The 8,708-nt window shown below is 46.0% G+C and overlaps 1 protein-coding gene across 1 annotated transcript; it reads left to right on the forward strand.

The window, feature by feature from the left end:
• The first annotated feature begins 1,321 nt into the window (after positions 1-1,321).
• cdkn1cb (cyclin dependent kinase inhibitor 1Cb) lies at positions 1,322-4,579 on the forward strand. The gene is made up of 3 exons (XM_088339374.1): positions 1,322-1,883; positions 1,970-2,075; positions 3,904-4,579. The coding sequence occupies exons 1-2, from the start codon at positions 1,418-1,420 to the stop codon at positions 2,071-2,073; spliced, it is 570 nt and encodes a 189-aa protein (XP_088195500.1). The 5' UTR covers positions 1,322-1,417; the 3' UTR covers positions 2,074-2,075; positions 3,904-4,579.
• The last annotated feature ends 4,129 nt before the right edge of the window (positions 4,580-8,708 follow it).

Genomic DNA, 8,708 nt, shown 5'->3' on the forward strand with positions numbered 1-8,708 from the left:
CTGATCCAGATTGGGAGCAGATGACAACATCGTAGATTGCTCATATTGGCACGGTGAAGGAACCGTGTACTGCGCGCTTTAAAATAAAAATCAGCAGCGACCACATGATGGAGGTGCTGTATCTGAGTCAGATCAGGAGGATGCTCCTGCTACTGTTTACCATTGAAATCAGTAGTATCTGTTTCATTTTGGGGAGCAAACTGCTACCCAAAAACCCGCCCGGAGAGTGATGGGCGCCGCCAGGCAGTACTTGCCCAAGACACACCACAGGAAGTGGTGCCCCGACGACCCTGGCCGTTAAGGGAACCGTGAACACTAGCAAATGTTATCCTCGATTAAGCATTTATTTTTCAAGCGTATTAAATAATTTTATTGTATATCTTATATACAAATACCTATAATTTTGGCTACTTTCCTTTTAAAAGCCTTCAAATTCGTTCGTGTTGCGACTGATGGCTTAGTACCGTAGAGTTTTGTCTTGCTGCTTCGTCATGCGTTGTGTTTTGAACATATACATGTGTGTAAAGGTATAGTGTATTTTACTTTTATTTTTTAGAAGAATGCTTGGGCCTTTAAAAATGTCTGTTCGGTTAATACAGGTCATGAGATCTAACCTCCGGTGTGGAGTTTGCATGTTCTCCCCGTCCTTGTGTGGGTTTCCTCCGGGCACTCCGGTTTCCTCCCACATTCAAAAACATGCATTTCAGGTTAATTTGCCGGTCCAAATTGTCCCTAGGTGTGAATGAGCAGGGAAATTGTCCCTGTGTGCCCTGCGTCTGGCTAGCAACCAGTGGAGGGTGTCCCCTGCCCACTGCCCGGAGATAGCTGGGATGGGCTTCAGCACCCCGGCGACCCAACTGAGGATAAGCGGTGCAGCTAATGGATGGTTAATACAGTATTTTTATTGTTTACAATAGTCTGTGTTCTGTGCATCCCTTTGAGACTCCTTGTGATTAAGGGACAAAAAAATAAACATGACTTGACACAAACTCTTTTTGTTTCTACATCGTCTGTCTTGCTGTGAGTAAATAGGCGCTGCGTTGTGTTTGTAAGGTTAATTGTCACTTAATATGGGAATTGCAATCATTAATAAGGGGAGCAATTGGCTGAGGTTGACAAGTAGGTTTCAAGTTCGTTTTTTAATTCCTTAACCCATTCCATAATTTCGTCCCTGGAGTGAAGACCGTGCGTAAAGACGCAAGGATCTCCGGGTAGGGGGTTTGGTGCACGCTCGCGTTTTGGAGGCAAAGGAGGCGGGACTTTCATCAGCCAATCACAACCTCGTCCGAGGTGCCTTGACTCGGACCATATATACTCTGACTTTTACTCGCACGGTACATTTAAACACAAATCAGCGTGGGACCAGGATTCGCTATATCGGATTCGATTTACGAGTTGTTTTTTTAATTGAGCATCTATGGGGGACATGTCTCACGCCCAGTTATCGAGCATCGCCATGGAGAAACTCCTGGCCCGGAGGACCTTCCCCATCCACAAACGAACCGGTGTCTGTCGGAACCTTTTCGGACCGGTGGATCACGACGAACTGAGCCGGGAAATGAGCGTCAAACTGCGGGAAATTTCTGAGCGTGATTGCCAGCGGTGGAACTTTAATTTCGAAACCAACACACCCATGGATGGAGACTATCAATGGGTGGAGGTTTCAGCAGAAAGTACCCCTGCGTTCTACCAGGAGGGGTCCACCCGGCCCGTTAAGGTCCACCCGGATGCGCTGGAGCGTCTGCAGGCGGCGCCCGAAGGCAGCGCCGGGACGCCCAACCAGGAGAACCGCGCGGATAAGATCAACTCCACCCGGAGGACGGTGCACGGCAGGGCCGCTTGCAAACGGACGACTGACGCGGATAGCAACATGCACATTACAGGTCAGTTGAGGCAGAAATTTGAAAAAGACGGGGGAGTTCCATTTTGTCTTTTGACCTCCATTAACTTCGATTTTTATTTTGTTTAGATTTCTTCGCCAAGCGAAAGAGAGCCGCGGAGAGAAAGTGTGCGGAACAGAGCCATCACTCCCCGATTCCCGTGGAGCAAACCCCCAGGAAAAGGATCCGTTGAAGGTATTAACAAGGAAAATATGAACTTCGTTATGATTTACGGATGGGAATACTTCAAAGACGCTCGTTCAAATGAATATCAAGCCTCTTATTTCTAAAATAAATAAATTGGCTGTTAGGAGAACTTCAATGACACACATACACTAAAAAAAAAGCCTATATTTCTTTCTAAAGCGATTTATATTGTGAGTACTTCAATGACACTTACAATAAAAATGTAGCCTTTTTTTTCTTTCTGGAGCTATTCGATTGGAGCGTTATGAGTACTTAAATGAACCTCGTTTAATTGAAACGTATCTTTTCGGTGTCTTTGATTACATTTCTAAAGCCATTCAATGACGATTATTCAATTGAAAATCGAGATCTCTTTCCCACCGATCAGTGAAGACTTGAAAGTACTTCAAAGATATTCGTTCAATTCAAATTACCATCCCAATTTATTTATAAAACTATTCAATTAAAGCAGTATGAGTATTTCAATAACACTCGTTCTATTGAAAGTCGTTCTCTTTCTAAATGTATTAAAATGAAGCGTTATGAGTACTCCAAGGTGCTCGTTCATATGAACTTCTAATGCTTGGAGCGTTGTGAGTGCTTCACTGACGCTCGTACAATCAATAGTTAAGCTTTTGTTCTTTCTAAAGCTAATCAATTGGAGTGTTATGAGCCCTTCAATGACGCTCGATCAATCACAAATTGAGCGTGTTCTTTTTAAATGTATTCAAATGATTACTTTGAATATACGAGACATATATTTTCCGTAACTCTTTCTAAAGCTTGTATTTTGAGTAAGTTGAGTTTTATGAGTAATTCACTGACGCTCGTTAAATTGAAAATTACACAATTTTTCTTCCTAAACCTATTAAATCGGAGCCTTATGGGTAACTTCAATGACACCGGTTTATTAGAAAATCAAGCTCCTTCCTTCAATGACGCTCATTCAATCGAAAGTTCTAAATTTCTTTTGAAGGTCATTTAATGGTCGTGTTGAGCACTTTATGGACAATCGAAAATTTATCTTTTTAAAGGTTTTAGATCACAACATTAGTTGTACTTCAATGATACTCGTTCAATCGACAATGGAGCTCAGTCCCAAACAATGAAATTAGAGGGTTGTGAGTACTTCAATGACTCTTATGATCAGAAATCGAGCTTTTTCTTTCCATAAGCGATTAAATTGGAACGACGTGTTTACTTCAATGACACTCGTTCGCTTACATTTCCAAAACTATTAAATTATAGCGTTTCAATCTTCAGTTGTTTTATCAATTTCTTTATAACGCAGTTGAATTGGACGAAACCCTTCACAATTCATCTCATTTAATTTGCTGTTACCGGTATATTTTAATTCTTTGAAATATGATGAACGAATCGTCGTTTTGTTTTGAAAATCCTTTATCTCACGACAAGCTCTGTTGTGCGGATTTCTTTCGATCTTTACAACGCTTTTCGTTTCAAACGTTACTTTTTTATTTTCATTTTTTGTTTCTTTATCGAAGCTTTTTAAATGAACAATTTTACATCGAATAATTGTTTAAGTTTCATTCTATATTTGATGTCGTTTTTGTTTCCCTTCCTTGTTTTGACGGAAGGATTTAACACGTCAAAAAAAGAGAAGTGGGTGGGGGAGGGGTAGCGTGAAAGGGAGTAGATGGGGGCAGGGTGAAGTGATAGTAAGGCGGGGCCGCGATGGGGGAGGGGAATGACGTCACAACATAGTGGCGGGAAATCTGAAACCACGCCTCCTGTGCTGATCTCTCCCGACGAAGTAGAAGCTGTTTTGTTTTTCCTTCGAAGAAAATCTCAAATTCTCTCGTTTTCTTCCCCTCAGGCGGATTTACTTTCTTCCTTTTGCACTACTACTGCTTGCTTCGGCACAGAGGAAATCGGGACTCGGGACCGGTCCAGGTGGAGCAGCCGGCCGGGCCTTGGAACTTCCCTCCTCTCAGGACAGAAACGGTCTCGGCTCTCCGGGTTCGGCGTCATTTTAATTTAATTGTATGTTTTTTTTATCCAGTACAAATGTAGCATTCATTGTTGCTGCCACTTGTTAACAGTGTTTTAACAATTGTGCAATTCTTAAAAGAAAAATACGTTGAAATTGTCTACACTGGCCAAAAGTGTACAGCTTTATAGAGACGATAAATAAATGTGTCATTTGGGTTCCCATTTTCTTGTTTAATGTTATTTTTTAATTTATAATTTATTTATGTTTTTCCGTAATGTAATAAGTGGAATTGATTTCAGCCATATACGGCAGATTTGTATGTTATTTTATTGACTTGATTTCAGCCATATGGTGTATTTTGTATTTTATTTGTTATTTTATTGACGTATTTTTGTATCGGTGGTGTATTTTTGCAATCATGTAGCTTGTAGCATACATTAGATTTGTCTTTTTGTGTCTGAGCCATTGCAAAAAAATGCTTTTGTTCTCAATGCAAGTGACCTTTTGAGCGAAAAAAGAGAGATGAGAATAAAATTATTGTTTTTTTTTTCAAAGTCAACGTTGTGTTGCCTGTTTTGTCCCCAGTGTCCCTTCCTCCAAGAACATCCTTCTCAAGGCCAATATTAGAAGAAATGTCTACCTTTTTATCGACTTGCTGTTTTAATAAAAGTTTTTTTAACTATAAAGGGGGGCTAAATATTACACACTGTCAGGGATCGAGGATAATGGATATAAATATTACACACTGTCCCTTAAAAAATAAAACGAATGTTAGGATGAAGAACTTACATTTACAATGTAGTACTAGTGTACTGACCAAAGTTGAAAGTGCCTCATAAAATTATGTAGTGAAAATTGTTAATGACAGCAAAACAAAATATGAAACACCACGCCTACAAAAAGTGGGCTCTTCAGGTGTCCACTCGCTGCCATATGGGATCGGGGATAATGGATCTAGATATTACACACTGTCCCTTAAAAAATAAAGCGAATGTCAGGATGAATAATTTACTTTTAAAACGTAGTACTTGCGTACTGGCCTAAGTTGAAAGTACCTCCTAAAATTGTGTTGTGAAAATTGCTTAAAATCATTAGTAACCTTTTTTTCAAAATAAGAATACTGTAAGCCCTTGTTTATTGCAGTTAATGGGGACAAATGCTAAAAAACGTGGTGTAGCCCTTCACCCATTTTTAACATTCGCTCTGCTGTCTTCCAAGCTCAGGAATAGTTGACCAGGGATGATGGATTGTGGCCGTACAGGTGACGTTTATTTCATGCGGAAAAAATGGGTAAAAAAGCCGCCATGCGACACACAAATTTGCTCTCTGGGCCCCGATTCTTAGGAATAATTGACTGGGTATAATGGTTTGTGGCCAAAACAATGCAGTTCATTTTAGGGTGTCCACAATTGCAGGCATCGACGGCTCAACAGCCGCACAAGTGCAGTTCATCCATCCATCCATTCATTATCTGCACTGCTTATCCATAGTAGGGTCGCAGGGGTGCAGTAGCCCATCCCAGCTATCTTCGGGCAGTGGGCAGGGGACAACCTGAACTGGTTGCCAGCCAGTTGCAGGGCACAAAGGGACAGACACTTCGCTCGCTCATTCACTCATAGGGACAATTTGGACCAGCCAATTAACCTGACATGCATGTTTTTGGGAATGTGGGAGGAAACCGGAGTGCCTGGAGGAAACCCACGCAAGCACGGGGAGAACATGCAAACTCCACACAGGACGTTTGATCTCACAACTTCAGAACTGTGCCGCACACGCGCTAACCACTGCGCCGCTGTGCTGGAGTGCAGTTCATTTTACTCGCAAAAATCGGGGGAAAAAAGAAGCTGCCAGACAAAAGTGCGCTCCATTGGTACCTGCTCGTAGCAGCACGCGATCCAGAATAATGGATCACTACCGCACAGGTGCTGTTCATTTTAGGCAGAAAGGATGGGAAAAACACAGCAACCATGCATAACACAAATTTGCTCTTTCAATGGTTGACAGGGGATAATGCGGCCACGGGGAGTGGATCATTCCCGCATGAATGTTCAGCTTTTTCTGGACGGGACAAAAGAATAAGCAGGTAACCATAACACAATTTTGTTCTTTTGGCTTCCTGCTCTCAGCAATAGCTGACTGGGGATAAAGGATTGCGGCAATAACAGTGCCTTCTGCTGGTCCCTGATTGCAAGAATATGGGATTGCGGAAAACAAATCACGGCTGTATGAATGCAGTTCATATAAGGTAAAAATAATGGTTAAAATGAGACACCAGGCCTGACAATAGTGCCCCCTGCCAGTCCCCACTTGAATTAATATGTGTTTAGGAAAAATGGATTGTGGCCATATAAGTGCATTCCATTTAAGGCAGAAATAACCGAAAAACCAAATATGAAACACCACGCCTACAAAAAGTGGGCCGTTCAAGTGCCCGCTCGCAGCCATATGGGATCGGGGATAATGGTTCTTGAGCGTATGAATGGAGTTCATTTTTGACGAAAATAACAACAACAAAAACAGAGCCACCAGGGCTGACATAAATGCGCTCTGCCAGTCCCACTTGAAACAATGTGTGATCGGGGATAATGGATAGTGGTAACATGACTGGGTGGAAATAAGCAAAAAACCAAGACAGTCCTGTATGCCATCCATCCATCCATTGTCTTCCGCTTATCCGAGGTCGGGTCGCGGGGGCAGCAGCGTTAAAAGGGAAGCCCAGACGTCCCTATCCCCAGCCACTTCCTCCAGCTCATCCGACGGGACCCCGAGGCGTTCCCAAGCCAGCCGAGAGACATAGTCTCTCCAACGTGTCCTGGGCCGCCCCCGGGGCCTCCTGCCGGTGGGACATGCCCGGAACACCTCCCGAGGGAGGCGTCCAGGAGGCATCCTTATTAGATGCCCGAGCCACCTCAACTGGCTCCTCTCAACGCGGAGGAGCAGTGGCTCTACTCCGAGTCCCTCCCGGATGACTGAGCTTCTCACCCTATCTCTAAGGGAGAACCCAGCCACCCTGCGGAGGAAACTCATTTCGGCCGCTTGTATCCGGGATCGAGTTCTTTCGGTCATGACCCAAAGTTCATGACCATAGGTGAGGGTAGGAACGTAGATGGACTGGTAGATCGAGAGCTTTGCCTTTCGGCTCAGCTCCCTCTTCACCACGACAGACCGGTACAGGGTCCGAATGACGGCAGACGCTGCACCGACCCGTCTGTCGATCTCCCGTTCCATCCTACCCTCACTCGTGAACAAGACCCCAAGATACTTGAACTCCTCCACTTGGGGCAAGACCTCCTCCCCGACACGGAGGGAGCATACCACCCTTTTCCGACTGAGAACCATGGCCTCGGACTTGGAGGTGCTGATCCCCATCCCGGCCGCTTCACACTCGGTTGCGAATCGCTCCAGCGAGAGCTGAAGATCACGGGCTGAGGAAGCCAACAGCACCACGTCATCTGCAAAAAGCAGTGACGCAATGCTGAGGCCCCCAAACCGGACTCCATCCCCGCCAAGGCTGCGCCTAGAAATTCTGTCCATAAAAGTTATGAACAGAATCGGTGACAAAGGGCAGCCCTGACGGAGCCCAACCCTCACCGGGAACGAATCCGACTTATTGCCGGCAATGCGGACCAGACTCTGGCACCGGGCATACAGGGACCGCACAGCCCGGATAAGACTGTGCGGTACCCCATACTCCCGAAGCACCCCCCACAGGGCCTCCCGAGGAACACGGTCGAATGCCTTCTCCAAGTCCACAAAACACATGTAGACCGGACAGGCAAATTCCCATGCACCCTCAAAGACCCTGAAGAGTGTATAGAGCTGGTCCAGTGTTCCACGGCCAGGACGAAAACCACACTGTTCCTCCTGAATCCGAGATTCGACTTCCTGGCGGACCCTCCTCTCCAGTACCCCTGAATAGACCTTACCAGGGAGGCTGAGAAGTGTGATTCCCCTGTAGTTGGAACACACTCTCCGGTCCCCCTTCTTAAAGACGGGAACCACCACCCCAGTCTGCCAGTCCAGAGGCACTGTCCCCGATGTCCACGCGATGTTGCAGAGGCGCGTCAACCATGACACGCCCACAACATCCAGAGCCTTAATGAAGTCTGGGCGGATCTCATCGACCCCCGGGGCCCTGCCACCGAGGAGTTTTTTGACAACCTCGGTGACTTCAACCCCAGTGATACGAGAGCCCAACCCAGAGTCCTCAGGCTCTGCTTCCCCAGAGGAAGACGTGCCGGTGGAATTGAGGAGGTCTTCGAAGTACTCCGCCCACCGATTCACAACGTCCCGGGTCGAGGTCAGCAGCGCCCCATCAGCACTATACACAGTGTCGATGGCACACCGCTTCCTCCCCCTAAGACGTCGGATGGTGGACCAGAATTTCCTCGAAGCCGTTCGGAAGTCGGCTTCCATGGCCTCTCCAAACTCCTCCCATGCCCGAGTTTTTGCCTCGGCAACCGCCAAAGCCGCATTCCGCTTGGCCAGCCGATACCTGCCAGCTGCTTCCAGAGTCCCACAGGCCAGGAAGGCCCGATAAGACTCCTTCTTCAGCTTGACGGCATCCCTCACCGCCGGTGACCACCAACGGGTCTGAGGGTTGCCACCGCGGCAGGCACCGACTACCTTGCGGCCACAGCTCCGATCAGCCGCCTCGACAATGGAGGCGCGGAACATGGTCCACTCGG

This window comes from Urocampus carinirostris, chromosome 7 (genome assembly GCF_059441175.1).
Source record: "Urocampus carinirostris isolate Australia breed hairy pipefish chromosome 7, RoL_Ucar_1.0, whole genome shotgun sequence".
Classification (NCBI taxonomy): Eukaryota; Metazoa; Chordata; class Actinopteri; order Syngnathiformes; family Syngnathidae; genus Urocampus; species Urocampus carinirostris.